The sequence below is a fragment of the Amphiura filiformis genome, chromosome 1 (assembly GCF_039555335.1).
Source record: "Amphiura filiformis chromosome 1, Afil_fr2py, whole genome shotgun sequence".
Classification (NCBI taxonomy): Eukaryota; Metazoa; Echinodermata; class Ophiuroidea; order Amphilepidida; family Amphiuridae; genus Amphiura; species Amphiura filiformis.
In genome coordinates, this window is record NC_092628.1 from 31168227 (window position 1) to 31192772 (window position 24546).

At 34.6% G+C, this 24546-nt stretch overlaps 1 protein-coding gene across 3 annotated transcripts in view; it reads left to right on the forward strand.

The window, feature by feature from the left end:
• Window positions 1-24546, forward strand: part of LOC140143424 (atrial natriuretic peptide receptor 2-like) — a 494558-nt gene that overhangs the window by 37077 nt on the left and 432935 nt on the right. For all 3 annotated transcript variants that reach the window (XM_072165300.1, XM_072165359.1, XM_072165403.1), the window contains exon 2: window positions 23501-23606. In XM_072165300.1, the coding sequence (XP_072021401.1) occupies window positions 23501-23606 (106 nt within the window). The remainder of the gene's footprint in view (window positions 1-23500; window positions 23607-24546) is intronic.

Genomic DNA, 24546 nt, shown 5'->3' on the forward strand with positions numbered 1-24546 from the left:
AAATTGTTGTTTTATCGTATTTATTCAAACGTATTAGTTCCTTGCGCCCTAAAATTGCACATGAGTTTATACAGTAATTGCACAGTGACGATGCAAAAGTAGAATAAAGCACCATTCTAAGTGAGTTCTTAAGAAACAAAATTTACTGCAACTATATTTTAGAAAAGTATTATCATTGACCGCGCTGTTCGTATTGTATTTTTGAGTTTATTTCTACTGCACTAATATGCAATTAACTCACAACGCTGCTACATTATCATTAATGCAGCAAACACATTGAACATGACATTTTACATTTGGATAATTAAAGAAATTGAAGGTATATACGCTCAAAACGAGCAACCATAGACGATACGCACGAAAGGGTGTATAACATGTTGAAGCTTTGAAGTAAGAAATAAATTAAACACTTTCTTTGTGTAAATACGTACGGAAGCCATGTTTAACTTTTAAATTATCATAGAGCAGATCCCAGCAAGATAGATTGTTCTGACGAGAATTTCATTGTTTTGTACATTAACAGGGAACACTTATGAAAAGGGTTAGAAACTCTGTGTTGTGTTTCTTTCTGTGCTGTGTTGTTCTGTGTACTACCCGTAACATAAAGTTGTAGCAGTTAGCCCAGAATGCATCTGATCTGTTTTCATTTTTATATGGTATAGCACCACTACATTTTCTCTTAATATCGCAGCATAAAAATAACACTTGATATAATCGGTACCCTTTCCATTATGCATTTTCCGACAATGTAAATATAATAAAACACTTACTTAGTATGTATATATAATCAGTAATGATATGAGCATATATAATAATAATGATAAACGTGTATTTTCATAATAATTATACTCAAACAATTTCTTGATACATTCTAGGGTTCTTAGTTTCTTATTCCTTTGGTGTTTTTGTCCACAACAATTCTCGACTCAATGCTAACACATTGAAACCGTTACCAATTATTAGGTTTCAATGTAAATGTAACTGCTAACGTACTTGTTTTTCCTTCGCGTGTGTTGTTCAGCACACTACACACACATAATACCAAATTGCATTTTACATAAAACCTATTGAAAAGGTATTAGAAGCATCGAAGGTATTTCCCAAAACATCCCCGAAGCAAGTCTGCTCCGAATGAAATCGAAATGTTTATAAGACGTATCGCTGACGAACTATATTAATTGGTATGAATTTAGGTGGTCAATAATGTCCCGATCGAAAACAACTATTTCTAAGCATATTGTACCTTACTGCACGGGGTTGCTCAGATAGGGAGTCACCTAAAACCGAACGAAACTGTAAATAAATACTGCACGGGGTTGCTCAGATAGGGAGTCACCTAAAACCGAACGAAACTGTAAATAAATACTGCAGTGTATAAAGTTTAACTCTCAATGTAGTAGATTCAATTAATTACAGAGAAGCCTTATGAATAGAGTTTATACCATGTATTTGGTTTGATCATGCGCAGTGGTGTGTTTATAACAGTAACTGCTATCGAATGACGATGTGAAAGAACGTGGTATGAGCAACCATTCCTGTGAAATTGACTTAACCTAAATAGTGTTCACGGACGTGAGAGATTATTCAAATTCATATTCAAATTGATTTCCTTTATTTGTTTTATGATTGGCTCAATTTTTTATCATTGACACTTCTTGACAGCCATGGCTGATTTTGAGTACATGGTTACTGTGTAAATTCTATACTGCGCCAATAAAGTATCCTTACAGTTGGAAAATTAATCACAATTTCCGAACTGAACAATATTGGGGTAAATTTGTTTTAAATAGATGCACTAGCTAATACTGCACATTATGACACCACATTTAATCCAATGTGACTTCAAGAAGCAAAGTTACAAGCATTTGATTTGACGAAGATCCAGTTTTAAAAGTGACAAACTAGCCTATTCAAATCTCCACAGACTAGTCATCTGGTTTGAGAGTGGTGAATGGCTAATTTATGTGTTTGGCTTTAATTTAAAACAAAAGGAACAAAAGAAAATTGAAACAAAAGAACTGACAAATAAAATGAAAGCTTTGAAAAGTACAGAGAAGTAAAACTGAAATAAAACTGCTTTAAATAACGCTTCATTGGAGAAAGTGTGTTGTCTCTTTGTTTCGCTTGTTGGAATCTTTTGCGCCTTGTATAGGCCAGTTTGTCACTTTTAAAACTGGACCTTCGTCTATTCAAATGCTTGTAACTTTACTTCTTGAGGTCACATTGGATTCAATGTGGTGTCATAATGTGCAGGATTAGATAGTGCATCTATTAAAAAACAAATTTACCTCGATATTGTTCAGTTTTAAAATTGTGATTATGTTTCCAACTGTAAGGATACTTTATTGGCGCAGTATATTTCTATGTATGCAAAAAATGATGCCAACGACTTTAAAATCAATACCAAACACCATTTAGTATGAATTTGAACACTTCAACCTGACTACGTCGTTAAAATATTCTATGTTTAACGATATCTCTATTCCCCATTTGTGTCTACTATTCGGAGCCGTTATGTCGTATCAGAGATTCGCTCATATCCCTTGTCGTACTTAAAGGAAGGTTTTTTAATCTAAATACATCGAAAAATATCAGCGTGTTTCCTTTATAACTTTATCGAATGACAATTTAATCATGGCTTCACCTCGGAATAGGTACAAATACACATAAATCTAATTTTAGCAAAAAAATCAAACTATTCAAATTATTCTATTTAATGGACCTCATTGAAATGGTATGCGAGTATGCGGCAGAATATTTGTATATTGAAACTTCTATAAAGTATCCCAATAAAAAGCAGAAAAGCAATAACACATCGTGAGTCAAGGTAATGGATTGGCAATAACTGATACTATAATCTATGATCATAAACATAAGCTTCTGAAGAAGCTATATTTGGCGTAGAGAAGTCAGGACGTTTAAAATTCCACGTGATTTAAAACACCAACTGTATAGAGTTGTATTTTCCTTTTTGACATCGCCGAGATATGAATGTACATTGTCTCTTTTTATTGAGACACCCTTTAGCATCGTACCTGTTTATTAATCATGTTAATATCGAACAAACATAGCAGGGTGAAGAACTGTAACAATTTAATGGATTGGAAGCCAGATTTGCTCGCTCTGATTGAACTTACTCGTGAAACATCACGCATAAAAGTATCTGAAACATTGTGGTGATAAAATATGAAGAAAACTTTGACGATGGAGAAGATGTTTAAACGAATTGCAGAGTAAAGTTAATTGAAGGTGATATGGGGTAAAGCTTGGGGCGAGCATTAGATTATACTCGGCGCCAACGGAAGCCGCCCTATAAAACATACCAATTTATTCAATTCATATAGCTAGAGCATCGCAAATTGCATACAGAATTTTATTAGCTTGTGTCAAAAGACCCATTAGATTGAAAAATATCGTGATCCAAAAGAAAGATCTTCATGAATAAAGATAAAGTGGTTTTCACGACGTTATTGACTTTTAACATTTCCGTATATAAGCTCAGAGTTTGGATAGAGTGTTTCAAGTTTTCATGATACATTCATTACTTCATGATGATAAACGAGATATAGTGATATTTATAGGTATAGTTTAAAATAGTATTTAATATTTCGTGAGAAAACGATATAGATTTCGGGCAAAATAACTGTGTTTGATATAACCGACGACAAACCGTATAAAGATAAGACTACAGAATGAAAGAAGAATATTAGCCCAAGGAGGAAAAATTTAATTTTAAACGAAGTCCTATGATAGCAATTACAATACAAAGAAAAGTCAGTATAATACGTCAAATTTACATGTAAATTTTTATTCAAATAAAATGGATTTATGGTATTATTGCATCTATGATATTTTCTTTACTAAGTGATTTTTCCGATCATTTGCAAATCCAAAACATCACGATTGCAGCAGCTAATGGGATGTCAAGGGGTCAACTGTCTCTGTGAAACTTGCCGCTCTTTTATATTTGCAATCTATGCTCAGAGATTTGACACATTTTGCTCACCGGAAACAAATAAGTGTTAGAATGAAAGTGATATGGCCACATTGCAGATTATCGTATCAAACTTCATCAGGCATGCAATCCCCGGGAGGATCTACGTTGTATCTAACTGTGTCAGTCTTGGTCTAAGACATCGATGTTCGAAAAAATACAAATCAAGTGAAGCTATTGAAACAGATTCATCAGGATCGTTCATAGTTCAATACAGTAGAAATGTTTCTTTTTCAGAACCAATTATGCTGGTACTTACTCAGAAATATTTCAATTCCTATCAGGAATCTTGATCATTCTATTGTGGTGTTTCTAGATGTTTGATGAAACGGCAACACTGTTTGGTGATGATAAGATCTTCCTGATTGCTCATTTTGATAAGCATTCGAGGAAGTTTACGATCAACTCATCAAGACAACCAAACAGTGTTGCAGTGTTCATCAAACATCTAGAAACACCACAACAGAGTGATCACGATTCCTGATAGGAATTGAAATATTTCTGAGTAAGTACCAGCATAATTGGATCTGAAAAAGAACCTTTTCTACTGTATCAAGTGAAGCTATGTTTTTCAATCGTTCTTTTTTGATTAATAAGAGACAAACGTATTTCTTTAAATTATTCAGTGAAACTTCAAATGTGAATCGAAGGTAGTATATACTTGACAGTTTTAAAATCACATGCAAAATCGGCACTCATCTGTCCAGTCTTATCGTGACTCAGGCATGTCAGGAACCATATACTTCGTTAGAAAAGGCTTGAAGAGGCCGAAACGTCGCTTTCATCATTCTGTTTTGGAACTATTACATTCATTGAGGTTCGTCGAAGCATTGTTATCTAACTTGGTCCATATTAATAGCTGGTGGCTTCATTGCCTATCATTGATATGTTACAACCGATTATTTTGGCAAGGAATGTTTGTCAAAGATGAAGTCGGATAATAATGTCTTTTGATCGAAACAACGGATTTCAGGCTTTGTGTTTTTCTTCTTTTCTTTAGTTTTCTTTTGCAAGATGAATTTGTTTCAATTAGGTGTTTTTTGCCGAGGTAAAGTAAAGTATTTGTGACATTTTTGCAGTGACGGTATAAAAGTAGTAGGCCTGAGTATAGCAGATGTTAATACCATAAAAATTTGATAGTTTGCATATGTGCTTACTATCGAGCGCTTTTGAAAATATGAGTCCGGAACTTTACTAACTGAGCTAATGGGGTTGAGACACATATTTGCAGCTTTAATTGTTCGTATATAACTACTCTTATGTGTATCGATAATTTGCTCAAAACCCTTTACACATTTGCGAATGGGGCGCTTCATGTTTCGCATGTTTTAAAAGCGCTCGATAGTAAGCACATATGCTAACTATCGAGTTTTTACGGTATAAGCGGTTTATACTTTTATTTATTTACTTTTATTATTTCTTATTAGACAGACAATGTTGCATCGTAACCTAGATATTCCTCGATACTATAAACAATAAATCTTTTGATATCAGTTGGTGCGCCAAGGGCTCAATGGCTCAGGTGTTCAAGTACATCTTCAATGGCCGCCTCTGGTAGCACTTAAAGATGGAATGTACTGCCACCTGTACCTTGAGTCTATTCTTAACATTGATATTGTAATATCTATATAAAGTTTTCCTGGAGAACAAATATGGTCTGCTAAGCAAGTAGCAATATGTATTTCAATAATGCATGCGTTTTAAGATACATACGTCATTGTGTATTGGCACTTCCCCAGATTGTGGCAATTCAAGAGGGACCATTAATCACATTCATGAAAAGTTGTCAAGTTCCCTGGAGCTTGCAGATTTGTGATACTAGATCTAATGTAGATTTAATGTTCGTAAATGTTTTGCACCTGTGAGTTGTTCCATTATTCATTTGTTGTCCCGTTATGGTACTACGTTAATATGCAAATGACAATACAATAGAATAATACAAATAAGAATGGAGCAGCGGATTTGTCTTAGATGTACTCAGGTGGTCGAATACGTCACCTTCCTTTTATAAAGAGTCTAAATAATATTGTTTTCGTTGCGCGGCGAAGATTTGTTTGTGTTTGCGACCTTGCTTTTCTGTTACCTAACTAAAGGAACTGACCGAGTTATTTAAAAACATATCTTAAATAATAATGCTTTTGCATTATGTAGTAAAAATAATTATTATACGGTGACCGACATTTTCCAGCCTACAAAGAGCCGGAAGACAAGTTTTTATATATTCAACAATCGTACATTCAGTGAAATTCATAAGAGTTTTCTCGCTTGCAAATCAAGGTGTAATATATTTAAGGTGTGGTCTTTAAGCTTGAACAAAATTACAACATGTAGTATGCTTCGATATTATGAATGCGTTTGACCTAGATTTTATGTATACAATTGACATAGCTGCAACAACATAATAATCCAGTCTGTTTTGCCAGCAAACACAAAATAGGTTTTTTTTCAAGGAACTAAATGCCCGTAATAATGCTTCTATTCACTTAAATCTTGTACCTTTTCCTTTTTGTATTCACTTTCAAGAACCAGTAAGTCACAGTGAGTAATGCATATGCATGACTATTAAGTCGATCAGAAGAAGACAAACGCATTAGGCACAATTCAGTTACGATAATCAAAATAATCATGCATTATGAATTGCGCGTCATGTGCTATACATAATGAACAAAATAGCTAATGTAACCACGGATTGCTCTATATGCACATCAAGGTCCATACTTACCTCCATATATTTTGAAATATGGCTTAATCAAAAGGCAGTACTACCATTGAAAATCGTTTTCCGTATAGATACATCATCAATTGTACTCATCTCACATTGATGAGGTTAGGTAAAATTGAATAAAACATTGCCCTTTCAGGTTGCTTTTAATCAAGGGTGAGTGAATTGTATCAGAGGCTAACTAAGTGTGTATGAGGAAGACGCTTTGTAAATGGTTTTATTTTTAGGAGAGAAATGTTCAGTTTCTGTAGTAGATAGATCATTTAGAAATTAATGCAAGAAAGTAATTATCATGTTTGAAATTCACGTTTACTGTTCAAAAAACCTTGACGCTCAATTTTTATTTGCTGCTTTCATTAGCCGCTAGGTAGAACAATTTAATTTCAAGGTCGATCTACGATATACTCATAATATTATTTTGAAATTTAATTTTTTGAACATATTGCATCTTTAAAATGTATATCGTAAATCAACCTTGAAATGATATGTTTCCCTTAATGCTTAATACTATATCTACAGTTGATCATGTATATTAAACTTAATAAAATGTGTTCTTAAACAACTCACCAACTGTCTTTGCTCGAAATAAGTTTCAGGTCGTCTTACTTCGACTTAAAACTCGTTTCTGCTTTAAACTATTATGAAACGATATCAAATGTACTGGTTGAATTGACTTACGTTTACCTCAATTTATGCTGAATGAGAGTTTGCGATTTGTTACGCCAACACTTACGCCATTGCTTGCTGGTATGCATGCGCCAGTTAAATTAATTAAACATCGGTCACAGTACAGGGTATCGATTTTGAATTGATTAAACTGGTGTACGCGTAGATGTTAGTCTGGGGTAAGACATCACTATCTCTGAATTAACAGGGTACACACTTACCGACCCTCTATTCTCTGTCTTGTCTCAATCTGACATGATTGAGAGTAACGTCATGTGCGTAAAAATGGGCAGTGGCAGTATCGAATCGCGGGCTCGCCTAATCACGTCAAGTCACGCGTATACACACGAGCGAAAGGGCGGTATGTTCGCACGCAGGATATTTTCAACTGCATATTTTCTTTCTGAATAAATTAGTTAATAGTATTGTGTTCTTAGATTATTAATATACAGATTGGAATTGTTCATGCCTGTACAGCGTACAGACCTGGCGACATCGCGTACCTTACGCGCGAAGTTTCTTTTGTGTACGCTCGCGCTGTTTGCGCTATTTTTGAGTTTGCTCACGCGGTACCTGACTTAGCGTCGATCCCCTGAGGCAACATGCCATGTTTCCGCGGCATGATTGTGATCCTATTGTTCAAACGTACGTGATTTCCGCGTTTCTGAATGGCCGGATGTGCGGTCGCGTGGTAGGGAAAATAAAGGAAAATCACGTTTTTTAACAATTACATTTGTTTTTGTTTGTTTTTCTTTATTTTGATGAAATAAGAGTCACATTATTTATTCTGGTAATTATGGACGCGGACAAGAGGGCACAAACAATCGTTTAGTCATGAAAAAATATGAATGAACTCCTAATTCAATTGCACTAGCATCGAAAGAATGAGATCAAGATTATTAATTAATTTCCCTGCCAAAAAGCAATTTCGTAACGATTGACGGCTGATCTATCAGTCTTACACGTTTATAGCGTTCTCACATAACACCCTTGTGCTTAAAGAAAGAAAGATTTTCTGTTGTGTTGATTTATTCAGGTTAGTGTTACTATACTTTCCAATAACACATTACTTCAGATCTTTGAGGAAAAGGACAATCCGTTATTACATTTCCCAATCTATATGTATATAGATTGGACATTGATTTTTTTTCCAGTTCATATCAACATTTAATTCACTAACATTATTCTTTATATTCAAAATAGTACAAAACTCTAATTTTAGAATACAGCTATGTTTTAACAATAAGTAACACAACAGTAATGTGTTTTTCCTTAACACTGCAAGGTCCCTATATCGTCGGAACCAGCCATAAGCTGTAAATACTTCTTTGATGTCTGGTACCAGCACGTATAAATTCTCTCGGATGTCTACCTAGTACTAGAACACTCTCTGCTACTATCGACACAATTCAAACGCTCTATTTGCATTGCTAAACCAGTTTCATTAAGTTTTGCTAAAGCTCATGTCAATTTAACTGTCTGAAAACACTGTGGCAAATTTTAACTTGACTACCATTGTAATTGTCCGACTGGAAGGTATTTATTTTATAAAATTGCGCTTCTCTGATCTTGTTGTGCGTTTATCCTTTGACCATGCAGTAAAATCAGTAATATCTTGGATAACAGAAAAATTTATTTCGTTTCTTTACTAGTTCAGGTTCCAACGCTATCGCCGGAGTTTGTTCTGCGTAAAATGTGCTTTCATGCTTAACGTCAAAGATTTCGAACAAAAGTAAAGATTCTTAATGCGGTTCTTTCACTTAATTGGCAGTAGTAAGTAATATGATATTTATTTCAAATTTAAAATACCACTTCAAATGCCACATTGTTTTAAATTACCCATCTTAAGAGGAACGACCAGATGGTTCATGATTCAATCAATTCAGTCACTTTTGGTACACATCAGACACGAAAGTGGCCCAAGTTGTTTCAGGACTACTTTTGGTCATACTTGTAGACCATCGATTTTATTGAAATAAAACTTATGTAGCTTAAGAAATTGCCTTGACGACCAAGTAAAACCCAATACAATCAATAAGTGACCTGTTTGCCTAATACTATTTTCTAAATTGTTTACATATTTTGTTACAACCTGTATACCATATGGTTTGGTCATGCGCAGTGGTGTGTTTATTACAGTAACTGCTATCGGATGACGATGTTGAAGAACGTGGTATGAGCAATCATTCCTGTGAAATTGACGAGTGTTCATGGACGTGACAGATTATTCCAATCCATATTCAAAATTGATTTCCTTTATTCGTTTTATAATTGGCTCGATTTTTGTAATTGACACTTCTTGACAGTCGTGGTTGATTTTGAAAAGAGAGAGAGAGAGAGTTTCTCTGACACCGGGTAAATTCATGAAAATTTACGATTTGTGTCCGCTATTCGGAGCCATTATGTCGTACCAGGGATTTTCTCATATACCAAGTCGTACTTAAAGGGAGATTTTGGTCAAAAGCCATATAAAAATATCAGCACATGTCTCCTTTATAACTTTATCGAATGACAATTTAATCAGGAACATAGCTTCAAATCGAGTAGCTACAGATTCAAATAAATAAAAAAAAAAAAAAAAATCAAACTTTTCAAATTATTCAATTTAATGGACCTCATTCAAATGGTTGCGAGTATGTTTATCACCGTAAGGTAAAATGTGGCAGCCGGTGGAGTATTTGTATATTGAAACTTATATAAAGTATCCCAATAAAAAAACCCCACAATAACACATCGCTAGTCGAGGTAATTGATCGCCAATAACGGATACTATGATACAGATGACCATTTAAAGAAGCTATATTTGGCAAAGAGATGTCAGGACGTTTAAAATCCCACGTTATTTTAAACACCAACTGGATTTAGAGTTATATTTTCCTTTTGACACCGCCAAAAAATGTAAATGTAAATTTTCTTTTATTGAGATACCCTTTAGCATCGTGTTCGATCATTAATCATGTTAATATCGAACTAACGTAGCAGGGTGAAGAACTGTAACAATTTAATGGATTGGAAGCCAGATTTGCTCACCCTGATTGAACGTACCCGTGAAACATCACGCATAAAAGTATCTGAAAAATTGTGGTGATAAAATATGAAGTAAACTTTGACGATGGAGAAGATGTTTAAACGAATTGCAGAGTTAAGTTAATTGAAGGTGATATGGGGTAAGGCTTGGGGCGAGCATTAGATTATACTCGCTCCTACGGGTAGCTGTCCTATAAAACATAACGATTTGTTCAATTCATGTAGCTAGAGCATCGCAAATTGCATACAAAATTTTATTAGCTTTTGTCAAAAAACCTATTAGATTGAAAAATTTAGTGATCTAAAAGGAAAAATCTTCATGAATATATATAAAATGGTATTCACGAACGTTGATACGTTATTATTAACTTTGAACTTATCCGTAATACCTACGCTTAGAGTTTTGATAGAGTGTTTTTGTAAGTTTTCATGATAAATTCATTATTTTATGGATAGTAAAAAATAATATCAATCATGTTATGGATTAGAGATATGATATTTCTAGATAATAGTTTAAAACGTGTTACTTATAGTATTTGGTGGGAAAACCAAATAGATTTCGGGCAAAATAGCTTGATCATACCGACGATAAACTGTATAATGATCATTGATCAGACCGTGGTGCATTATAACAGATTGAAAGAATAATTTTAATAAAATAACCCAAGGAGCAAAAAAAAAATTAATTTTCAACAAAGTGCTACGATAGCTATTATGATGCATAGAAAAGACTTTAAGTAGGTATGATATTTAAAATTTACATGTAAATTAATATAAATGAACTAAAATCATGGCGTTATTGAATGCATAATATTTTTTTTACGAAGTGATGTTTCTGATCACCGAAAAACATCACGATTGCTGCAACAGAAAAATTCTTTATTCTACATTCTCCATATATAACCAAAGAACATAAAATTTCAAACGTATAATAAAAGTGTGGTAAAAAGTAAACACAGCCAAATTAAAAAGTCGCCACTAGTTCCATCCCCATTTAATCAGTGTCTGACGAGTTTATGGCAAAATAATTTATAAAATAATTTCCTATACACGTTCCTTCGCAGGTTGATACCAAATTTGATATCAAAAGTTTAAACATTGTGAGCATAGGAACCGTTGTTTAGAAATTCGTGCTATTTTAAAAATGACAGAGAGTTGTGTCAAAATGCAAATCAAATACCCCGCTCTTTTAATTGTGCGCAGGAAAGTGTACAATGATTCCAGTACGGGTTGCTTCGGGACATAATAAATATAATATAATTTGTCATTTTTAAAATTGCATTAAATTACAACGGTTCCTATGCTCACGATGATTAAACTTTTGATATCAGATTTGGTATCAACCTTCGAAGGAAAGTGTATAGAAAATTATTATATAAATTATTTTGCCATAAACTCATCAGACTCTGATTAAATGGGGGTGGAACTAGTGGCAACTTTTTAATTTGGCTGTGTTTAGTATCGAGTCATTGAAGCGCACCCTAAATATCAGTCATTGCCTTATGCGAGACGGAAATCAAGCTAACCATGTTGGTTTTGTCCTAATATAATATTGAGCTTACAAACCTATTTATGGCAGTCATAACATCAACACTGGACATCCTTATGTTTCATTTCGTAGGCCAATACACCTTGGTAAATAATGAAATAAATTTTGAAAAAGAATACTCAGTGATTCATGCTGTCCATTGCCCCATACTGAACAAACACTAATGCTATACAGACCACAAAAGAATTATGGTACCAGTTATTTTCACCCCTGTTTATCCTAAACAAAGACAGATATATCATAATTAGAACCAGCAGCCAATAGCTGCATCTTTTAGCTCGGATTTAAGACCTCATTCGTTGAAATTAGTCAAGAAATAAAGACACAATGATTCAAAATCTTAAGGAAGATGCAAATTCAACAGTTAAAGTTTGCTCCATTGGGTGCTCTATAGAGGCAATGCATGCTTTTATCGAGTGGCTCCAAACAAAGGAGTTGAACCGGTGTCCTTAACCGTAATCATGTTGCAGTGCAGTCCATTTAATCAAATGTTGACATCAACCCATTTGATCGTAGTACATTTGTTATGTGTGTGAGACGAACTGTTGCGGTAGATTGCATGCTTTTGTTGAATGCATTTGAGAAGTCCGCCATATTTACGGTATGATACGTCATATGCACAATCTCTTTTAATTTGTACACAAAGCGTTCTCGAACAAGAGAATTACAGTATTGCCGTGTCTTTCATTGATTAGAACATTAAAAATGCTACTTTTGATTTAGTTCCTTCTTTAGGTTTTAGATCACATTTTTTTCATTATCAACAGATTATCTAATTCTAAAAAATGAGATCTTTTAAGATTTCATTTTGATTTCATTATGATTTAAAAATCATAATAAAATGGTACAGGTATTCGATGCTGGTATCAATTTTGACAAATTTGTCTTTGTTTAAGATTATACAGGGGTAAATATAACTGGTATCTTTTTTTTTTTTGCGATCTGTATTACCCCTTACTGCTCTGCTGACAATTTATGTCAAACATTTTGTAAAATTTTGCAGAAAATCCAGAAATGCTGCATTCATGTCATTATTTGCAAATGCCTTCAGTTGAACAAATGTAACATTCCTAGGTTTCTTCATGAGGGTCCTTAGCTAACGCTTAATATTTTGTTATAATATCTCTTGACAAAATAGCTTATGAAAGTAAAGTCATTATTGGCAAGTTAATCTACGTAGACATGGAAGAAGTCCGCGATGGTAACTTGATATGGCGAGTAACACTAAAATATGACAATTTTAATATTTGAAACGATATTGCATTCATTCTTTATATATCTTAACTAAACCGCCTCTGTGACGCCCTAAATGTTGAGCTCTTTCACGAATTCATTCCCACTTGGTCACAAAATGCCGTAACTCTTCACCGTTTTATTTTAGCTCGGATTTTAGACCTTATTTGTTGAAATCGGTCAAGAAATAAAGACACGATGATTCAAAATCTTAAGGAAGATGCAAATTCAATACGGTAGTTAAAGATTGTACCATTAGATGTTCTATTGATTTGTACACAAAGCGTTCTCGAACAAGAGACTTATCGCCATGCTTTCGATTGAGTTGAACATTAAAAAGGCAACTTTTGATTTAGTTCCTTCTTTAGGTTTTAGATCACAATTTTTTTCATTCTCAACAGATTCTTTAATTCTGAAAAAATGAGATATTAAATCATAATAAAATGTTACAGGTATTGGATGCTGGTATCAATTTTCACCAACGTGTCTTTGTTTAGGATATACAGGGGTAAATATAACTGGTACCTTATCTTTTTTTGCGATCTGTATTACCCCTTACTGCTCTGCTGACAATTTATGTCAAACATTTTGTAAAATTTTGCAGAAAATCCAGAAATGCTGCATTCATGTCAATATTTGGAAATGCCTTCAGTTGAACAAATGTAACATTCCTAGGTTTCTTCATGAGGGTCCTTAGCTAACTCTTAATATTTTGTTATAATATCTCTTGACAAAATAGCTTATGAAAGTAAAGTCATATTGGCAAGTTAATCTACGTAGACATGGAAGAAGTCCGCGATGGTAACTTGATATGGCGAGTAACACTAAAATATGACAATTTTAATATTTGAAACGATATTGCATTCATTCTTAATATATCTTAACTAAACCGCCTCTGTGACGCCTTAAATGTTGAGCTCTTTGATGAGTTCATTGCCACTTGGTCACAGAATGTCGTAACTCTTCACCGTTTTAAGGAAAATATGCTCAACAAAGACAGGTTTCTGACATACGATTCTGACGGGCAATAGAAGCGACAAGACAGCATGTCGAGATGAATATTATACTGGAATAGTAAATATATTTCCTGTATTTTGAAATACTTTTCCATTTTCTGTGAGAAATAATCCATACATTGATAAGATTGAATGTGATAGGAGTTGGACACTATATTGTTTCGTATAACATATTCAACTTTAAAAAAATCGTGTCGAGTCATATAAACACAATTAAAATGAGGTATTTGGTAATTCAATAGATAAATTCAAAATATACGAGCAGGGAAAATGAGGAAAAGTGGAAAGTATATCGTCACCCTATAACGATATGCAAGGATGCAATGTAATTATTTCTAGATATCTTATAAAACCTTTTCTTACCCCCAAAATGCATTATGCATTGTAACTTAGAATACTTTGCAACCAGGTTTAAACCTGTTATCGGTTTTTGCTTGCTTCTGGTTAACGGTTCTCAATCCTCTTACTAAAATTATTTATGGCCATATCAAGAATCACAGTATCAATGTAAACCATAAGATTAAATATTCCAATATAGTCATGTTCATTCAATACCACTCATCTACGCGATGCGTGAAATTGTATCAAATTATTAACTCGCCACTTTTTTTTTAAAATTCGAAATCAATGCTCAGAGAGTTTGCAATATTTTGCTCTCCGGTAACAGATAACTTTAACAATGAAAGCGATATGGCTCACATATTGAAGATTAATACATCAAACTTCATCAGGCATGTATTCCCCGGCAAGATCCGCGCCGTATCTGACAGTGTAAGACATTGATGTAGCGATGTTTGAAAAAAGTACAAATATTAAATGAAGCTATGTCTTTCAATAGTTCTTCTTAATTAATAATAGAAAATCTCGCTGTTTGAAGGTATTATTCTGTGAAACTTCAAAGTTGAATCGAAGGTAGCATATACCTGAGTCCACGATATAATGGATGGATGCGTGTTTTCCGTACGATATAAAATTGTTTAGTACACGATGTTGCGTTGCATAGAAGGGCTTGAAGACGTCGAAAAGTCTCTTCCCTTTCGTCCAATTATATTCATTATTATGTTTTCAGAATCTTAGTCCCTATACTTTGTACAGGTTGAAAGAGTCCGATTTTTTCACACACTTGGACTCAAAACACAAAACTTGGGCTGTATTCAATCATTACAGCCCAATTGGGTGCAATACTCTTTGTGAGATTTAATATTACCATATCAGTACTAACAACAATCTACACCCAATTGGGCACCATACTCACCAAGATCTGGCAACACTGGCAACAACCAAACTGAAAACTGATTTGGCTGTGTGTGGCTGAGTGAACTGCAGTGCAGCAGGGACATAAAATCCCAGTGGATTTCTAACTCAAAAATCATTTGTTTTAGAAATTAAAGTAGAAAAAAGAGCCAGTGTTTTGAGCTGTAATTTTTCAAGATTGTTCATGTTTTTAGAGTTACGTTAAATGCATGAGCAGGAAGTCAAGGCCAAGGTAAGTAAGCTTATACTTGTCAAAAGTAAGCTTATTTTGGAAGTTGCACAAGACATGCATGCTTCTGTGCTTGCAATTTGAATTGTGTGAAGCTAGAACTGTAGAAAGGTAGGTTTATTCTATTTATTTCTAGAGATGATTAGACAACACAAATCACAAAGCTTAGCCTCAAGTCTAGGCTTAGTCTAGGCCTTCATTAGCCCAATGTCTCTGTAGTGTTAGTTTTAACTGCCAGTGCTGGCCTATGGCTGCAGCTGACAGGTCTATAAATATGTACGGGTGGGAGCAATTGAATAGAAAACTCATGCATATAAAACAGCTAGGCCTGAATTTAAGTCGAAGCCTAGTCTTAGGTCTAGATGTTGATTTCATACCGTTTACCGCTTGCCGTTTCATCGTGCCGCTTGTACTTTTCTGCAACAGTGCAAGCAGAGCGGCACCCCGCTGAACGACAGCGACATGAATAAAGCTAATGTTGCTGCTCAGCACCGACAGAAATCGGTTAATGTTCTCATACGATACGGTATGTCAGAGCGACGCAGCTCCTGAGTTGACTTGAAATTGAAAATTCCACTCCTAGACCTAGCGATCTGTCGCTTTGGGCGAACTGGTAGAGTGATTGATATCTCGGCTTGCTGCTGGTAACCGTAGCTGGTGCGACTGCACAGCACAGTAAAATCGTTGTCAGAGCAGCAAAGCGGCAGGAAAGTATGAAACCAGCATTGTGCCACAGGTGTCAGTCTCTCTAGAATCTACTACTAGCATTCGTAATAAATCATTCGTAATGAACTTGGAAGTTGCATGCCTTCGAACCTAGTAGAGTTCTACGATAAACACAAACTAATTTTCCACAAAGAAATTCAAGACAAGTAAAGATTCTGAAAAAATAATAATGATAAAATTGATGTTTTTTCACCCAATACTACAAATTTATTGGTCTCGTTATGAGTTTTAAAATATTGACTCGACTTCGTCTCGTCCAATATTTTAAAACTCATAGCTCGACCAATAAATTTGTAGTATTGGGTTCAAACCATCCAATTTTATATCACTCAATATCAGGGCCGTGACACTCGTATTCAATCCCTGTATAAAAAATTAAGTCACTTCGCCGGCAGTTTGAGTGACAGTTGCTATGCCGGTTGCTATGCATCCAAGTGCTAAGCCTAAAACTTACATACTTGTGATGCGCGTTACTGCTTTATTGGTCAAAAGGACTTATCATGTATTTGATTGACGGTTGTTGGGGAATCCAAGTGCTGCAATAGTCTTAGTTCCAGACCGGCAAGTACAGGTACGATTGTAACGCAATTTGAACGTATGTTTATTTGTTTTAAAAAAGAAATACCCCTTTCATCAAATTTTATGTTAGTAGAGAGAACATTAGGTCCATATTTTACTTGTTTTATTGAATTTCGAGCTAATTTTATGTATGAAATATATTTAGACCGCTACGGTACAAATGACAGTCCGTCTTGATCAAGTCTAACATCGTCAGGCTAAAATCTCCTCAATCTTGAACGACTGTCGAGGAAGTCTATTTCGAGCAATTTTTCCAAGATGGCGCACATCGACTGCCAATTATTCGGACCCTTTCCGGCTAAAATATAGCTTATTTAGCCAGTCTCATCATGGGGTCATCGGTTATAATATTTTCCTAGCATATTGAGGTAACTCCTTAGCAACTTGGTTTTTCATAATATGATATTAATGGAAAGAAACGACCAATTGATCGCCGTTTTTCGCCATTTAATTTTTTTTTGAAACGATGACGTAAACATGCATCAACTCTTCCACAGAAAATACACTCCATAAGGCGCATAGGCTGAATGACTGACTTCATTTGCGCAAACGAGTGGCTTATCCTATAGTATATTAGTACTCGAGAATCCTTGTCAATATCCGCTGATACGTTGTTGGATAGCTTGGTCCATATTAATAGGTCGTAGCTTCATTGTCAGATATTATTGATTATTACAACCGATTATTTGGGCAAGGAATGTTTATCGAAGAGAAGGTCAGATAATTGTCTTTTTGATCAAAATCACTGATTTTTCTTCTTCTCTTAAGCTTTCTTTACTAGATGAATTTCATTTAATTCGTTATGTTTCGCCAAGGTAAAGTACTCGTGACATTACAGAGTGTGACGGTATAGAGTAGTACTAGTAGGCCTGAGAGTATAGCAGATGTTTCAATATTTATTATTTCTTAAGACAAGACATCGTTGTATCGTATCCTAGATATTCCTCGCTACTATAAACAATGCTTCTTTTGATATCAGTTGGTTTGCCAAATGCTCAATGGCTCAGGTGTTCAAGTACATCCTGAATGGCCGCCTCTGGTAGCACTTAAAGATGAAATGTTCTGCAATCTGTACCTTGAGTCTTCTTGTTATCAATGGTATTGTAATTTCCATACAATGTTTACAGCTTTCCTGGAAGACATGCACGGTGTCATAAGAGCTCAGCAGGTAAAAATGTGTATGGCAATAATGGATGTGTTTTCTACGTGTATTGGTACTTCCCCAGATTGCAACAATTCAAGGGGGACCATTAATCACATTCATGAAAACTTGTCAAGTTCCCTAGGGCTTGTAGATTTGTGATACTAGATCTAATGTAGATTTAATGCTCATAATGTTCGTAAATGTTTTTCACCTGTAAGCTAATCTGTTATTAGCCTTGATCAAGTCTTTCTCCCGTTACTTTTTCTCTATTCATGCTCTTCTTAATACTATAGGACCCATGGTCGAAGTATCATATACTGGACTCCCTCTGATTTTTAGTCAGGTCAGAATTTTTGGGTAGGACGAAAGCCTTGACGGGTTTGTAATTTTTACATTTTGTGTATAATTTGCAGTACAAACCTACTAAAATAAATGGACTTTCCCAGATTTTGAAAAATAACTGAAAGCCTCCCATGGTGCATTATGTAATCAATTACCAACTCTACAAGTCCTTGGCGCTGGCAACATGAGCTAGGGAGGAAGTATAGTATACCTTGTGGGCATGGTGTGCATTTTGCTCAAACACTACCCCTGCAGTGCACAGTATGCCTGGGGTAAAGAATGATAAGAAAGTGATGATGGTAAATAATTATTTTGAAAGAATAGATAACTTCAAAACTTTGGAAAGAAATAGACATTTTTGGAAGATGTGGCAAAGCTTCCATGAATTTCACATTCACTAACTATGGACGCCAAAGGACTTGAAACAAGTCTAATCTGTTATTCATTTATTGTCCAGTCATGGTATTACGTTATTGCCTAAATGATAATACAGTTACATAGGCCTATATACAAAGTCTTAGAAATGTGAGGCAAAGGATTAACATCGGATGAATTCAGGTGCGCCTTCCTTTAGCATGTCTACAAAAGAATGTAAATTTTTTTCGCTGCGCAGATTTGTTTGTGTTTGAAACCTTGCTTTTATGTTAACAGACGGGTCTGAATTGTTAAACTTAATTTTGCATAAGTGGTAAAGAAATTCATTATTATACGATGACCGATATTTTGCAGCTACACGAGAGCCTGGAGTCAACCTAAGTTATATTCAACAGCACATGTAACAATAGTTTATTCTTGTTTACGATTTTGCTCTGCAAATTGTGGTGTAATACTGTATATACTGCGCACAAAAAAGTATCTGAACACTTAAAACAAAAGCCATTTCTTAAACACTAAAAGTAAATTGCAAAATAAAGCAGCGGATCGATGGAGAATTTTGTTCTGCATACTTTGAAAATGTGTAAAAAATAGACCTTTTCAGATTTAACAAGTGCAAAAACCAAAAGAAATGTGAGACTTTTTAAAATTGGAACTGAACTATTAGTATTACATCATGCCTCTACACAATACATCTCTGCAAATCGTGGTGTAATACTGTATATACTGCGCACAAAAAAATATCTGAACACTTAAAACAAAAGCCATTTCTTAAACACTAAAACTAAATTGCAAAATAAAGCAGTGGATCGATGGAGAATTTTGTTCTGCATACTTTGAAAATGTGTAAAAAAAGCGCAAAAACCAAAACAAAGAAGAATTCGACACTTTTTAAAATTGGAAATGAACTATACTGCGCCAATAAAGTATCCTTACACTTGGAAAAATAATCACAATTTCACAACTGAACAATATTGCGGTAAATTTGTTTTTTTAATAGATGCACTAATCATGCACATTATGACACCACATTGAATCCAATGTGACTTCAAGAAGCAAAGTTACAAGCAATTGAATAGACGAAGGTCCAGTTTTAAAAGTGACAAACTGGCCTATACAAGGCGAAAAAAGATTCCAACATGCGAAACAAAGAGACAACACAGTTTCTTCAATGAAGCGTTATTTAAAGCAATTTTTATTTCAGTTTTTGCTTCTCTGTACTTTTCATAACTTTCATTTTATGTGTCAGTTCTTTTGTTTCAGTTTTTTTGTTCCTTTTGTTTTAAATCACAGCCAAACGCCTAAATTAGCCATTCACGACTCTCAAACCAGATGTCTAGTCTGTGGAGTTTTGAATAGGCCAGTTTGTCACTTTTAAAACGGCTTTTAATGCTTGTAACTTTGCTTTTTGAAGTCACATTGGATTCAATGTGGTGTCATATTATGTGCAGGATTAAATAGTGCATCTATTAAAAAAACAAATGTACCCCAATATTGTTCAGTTTGGAAATTGTGATTGTTTTTCCAAGTGTAAGGATACTTTATTGGCGCAGTATATTAGTATTACATCATGCCTCTACACGATACTTAAATCTTGCACCTGTTACTATGTTAATCTATTACATTTCGTAATTCATTGCCATTTTTCTATCATTATTAGTTTAGCATCTCGCCTAAATGCCACTTTCAAGAAGCAGTAAGCCATATATGATGAGAAAGGCACACGCATTAGGCTTAGCAGAATTCAGTTTGATACGATCATTCAAATAATCATGCATTATGAATGCACGTCATGTGCATGCTAGTTAATGAACAAACTAGCTAATGTAACCACGGATTGCTCTATATGCACATCAAGGTCCATACTTACCTCCATACATTTTGAAATATGGCTTAATCAAAAGGCAGTGCTACCATTGAAAATCGTTTTCCGTATAGATACATCATCAATTGTACTCATCTCACATTGATGAGGTTAGGTAAAATTGAATAAAACATTGCCCTTTCGGGTTGCTTTTAATCAACTAAGGGTGAGTGAATTGTATCAAAGGCTAAGTAAGCGTGTATAAGGAAGACGCTTTGTAAAGGGTTTTATTTTTAGGAGAGAAATGTTAAATTTTCTGTTGATATATTGTTTGGGAATTAACGCAAGAAAGCAATTCATCATATTTAAAATCAGGTTTACTATTCCAAAAAGCTTGAAGAACATCAATCAATTGTTATTTGATATTTGTTCTTTCATTAGCCGCTCTGACAACTTTCGGTAAACAGTACTGTGTGAATAAAACCATGACAATAATTTATGCATCTTTAAAATGCAGTATGCTCAAAAAGTTTTCAATTAATATTTGAGGGTATCTTAGATTATCCGTGAAACGTATAATCTTCTCTTGATTGTTCGACAGTTCGTGGAGTACATTAAACTTAATATAAATATATTTTTAACAACTGGCTCACCTCAAAATAAAATTTCACGTCAGTTTATTTCGAACTCACACTTATATTTTCTTAGAATTACCATTATTATGACACGATATCAAATGTACTATCAAATGTACCTTAATTAGTTTTATTAGATAGAGATCGAGATGTGTTACGCCAATACTTAATGCTACACGTATGCCATTAAATCAATTGAACATCAGTCACAGAATAGTGATTTGAATTGATGTAACTGGTGTATGTGTAGTAGTAACCATTGACGGCAGAAATCGCATACTCTAAATTATCTAACTACATGAACTACAGTTATCACCCTCTAGATCGAGTAAGTTCTCAATTACGAATCCATGATTTGCATATAAAAGCATGTTGACTTTCTTTACAATGAAGTTAACTTTATCTCGAAAATAATAATATATGAAGACTCTATTCTGAACCTATTGTTCAGAATAGGTTCAGTACCAAAAGTTTGACCACTGATCGGTATGAGATCGAGATAGACTATAACTTGCCAAAACAGAAATTTCTTAACGCTGACGGCTGATCTATCAGCTTTATTACATGTTGATGTCGTTCTCACCTACCATGTGCTGTTGTGTTAAATTTGTGAAGAAAGTTTATTTTCTGTTGTGTTGATTTATTCAGATTTGTATTACTATACTTTCCAATAACAAATCACTTCAGATCATTGAAGGAAAAGGCAATCCATTACCGTATTTCCAAATGTAGAAATTACATCGATTTTTTTTTCAGTTGACGTCATTGCCATGTTCAAAAAGTTGATGTCTATATCCTATTCTCATTCAAAGTAACGCAAAACTCTAATTTTAGAATGTAGCTATAATGTTTTAACCACAAAATAAGTTATTTAACAGCAATGTCGTGTTCTTTAACACTCCAAGATATTTCCCAAGATCGTCGGAACCAGCCATAAGCTGTAAATACTTCTTTGATGTCTGGTACCAGCACGTATAAATTCTCTCTGATGTCTACTACTACCTCTCTCTTACTATCAATCGCTTTATTTGCAATGCTAAGCTTGTTGAAGTTTCGCTAAAGCTCATGTCAATATAACTTTCAGAAAACACTGTGACAAGTTGTCATTTTACGAAGGGAAGTTATTTTAAGGGAAGTTATTTTAATACCCTTATAGAGTTCAAAATATTGACTAACTTTCATTTGTGATTAACTAAACCATGTTAATCAACTTTTGCATGTTGTAACTCCACGTTGTTTCAATTTCTGTCTAAAGTATTTTACCTTTTCACGCCACACTGCTTCAGTGTTGATAATATTTTGAGTATATAGCCCATATAGCCTACGTGGTATCGACATAAATTGGAGTTTTAAAAGATCAAACAGTTTACATTCTTTGCTGTGAAACAGATTATTATGGTCACTCGTCTATTTTTTTAAGATCACCACTGGTAAATTAGGTCTAATCAATTTCAATACTTAAAACTTACACCCTAAGGTCCAAGTAGCCATAGTGACATCGCGAATGAACACTGATAAGTGTAGCATTTTACGCTTCGGGACGTACTTTCCTTTTCGATATATTGATTTGCCTTCCCCAAATGATGGCTATTTTTCTCCTTTGATCACGTATATAGTAACAAAGGGAGAATAGGCACACGAATTGAAATCACGAAAATAGATGTTATAATATTATAAGGTTATAAATCAGAAGATTAATATCATAATAAGGTGACGGCTGTGTTGTGGTAAAGAATTAGAAATTTGCTTCATTCACACATGGGAATACAATTACGGACCTGTTGCTATAGACGAATCCAATTTCACATATTCCTACACCTCAATGGCAGTCATAGCTGGGTCCCCCCTTAGGTCTATTCCATCTAAAATATGAAATGATGTGGCCTTGGCGGGAATATTAAGCTGCATTCGTGTTACACGTAGACAGAAGAATGATGAAAGTTTACAACACAATACAATTCAACATCGATTTTTAAGCGGATTTAATACACCCAATTGGGCAGTTACAACACCAGTTTTGTGCAGACGGGACCCAGTAATGGCCGACTGAATTCTGACCATCACTTGGCTCGTTGGATTCGTCTATACGTTGGGCATGAAATGTATAGATGTGTGCATGTGATTTCATTAAATATAACTTCTTATATCAGCAATTAAAAATATCATGATAGTACTAATATTGCTATATATTTGTGTCTCTTTCAGTTTATATTGGACTATGCGTGCGCTTGGCATCAGTTGGACAACAGTAAATTCCATTGTTGGCCTCTGTCAAATCCTAATGAAAATAACTATTTGGAGGACTGCATGGGTAAGTTGTTTTAATAAGTTTTCTCTATAAATGCCTATTTTTCCCAATATATTATAAATTGTGATTGGTTTATTTTAGATCACATGTTTCAAACTTTACACAACACCTGCAAAGTGCGAATTTGATGGTAATTTCGAGAAATAATAAAAAACAGCGAATTATTTTTACACAACCTAACTTTCACACAACTTCACAAAACGTTTTTTTAAATTTATACACAACATCGTTTAAACAGCGATTTTTAACAGCGTTTTAACAGTGTAAAGCTTGTTTCACACTGTACTCTCATAATCGGTGTACGTAATCACTGCACTGCTAAGTTGTAAGTAGATTCATGTGATGTTTAATCCAAGCAACACCTTACTCGGTTGCCTGTTCTACAATACGGATCATGAGAGTACATCGTCTTTTCAACAACTCTTCCTATACCTTTGTACAGGAGCCAACCGTTGTTAAACCGTGATGAACACACACTTTTACTGTAGCGTATACGCGAACGCGAGCGAGACTACGCGTTACGCGAGAGCGCGTAAAATTCGTCATGCCTGGAACCTTTGTGCGTATGCCAACTTACAAGTTAAATTCAGTATTTTTCAGGTAGCGGCTAAACATTGCCATTTTATTCTGTAGTTTTATTGCTGATATCAAAAGAGAAATCATCAAAGTTTTTGTAAGGCTGAGTGGCAATGATTAGCTGAGATTCCTCGTAAAATAATCGTGAATTATACGATATTTAGCTTCTTTTCGTTGTTGAAAGCTTCTTTTCGTTGTTGAAAACCGGCGCGTCTGCGTGGTTTACTTCGCTCGGGCAGCTAAAGCTGCCATCGCGAAGTAAACCACGCAGACGACGCGGCCGCATCGTTGTTAAACGGTGATGAACAACGGTGAAACATGATTGAATCCCTAATTGAATGTTTTATGAGTGTACTATTCTCATGGT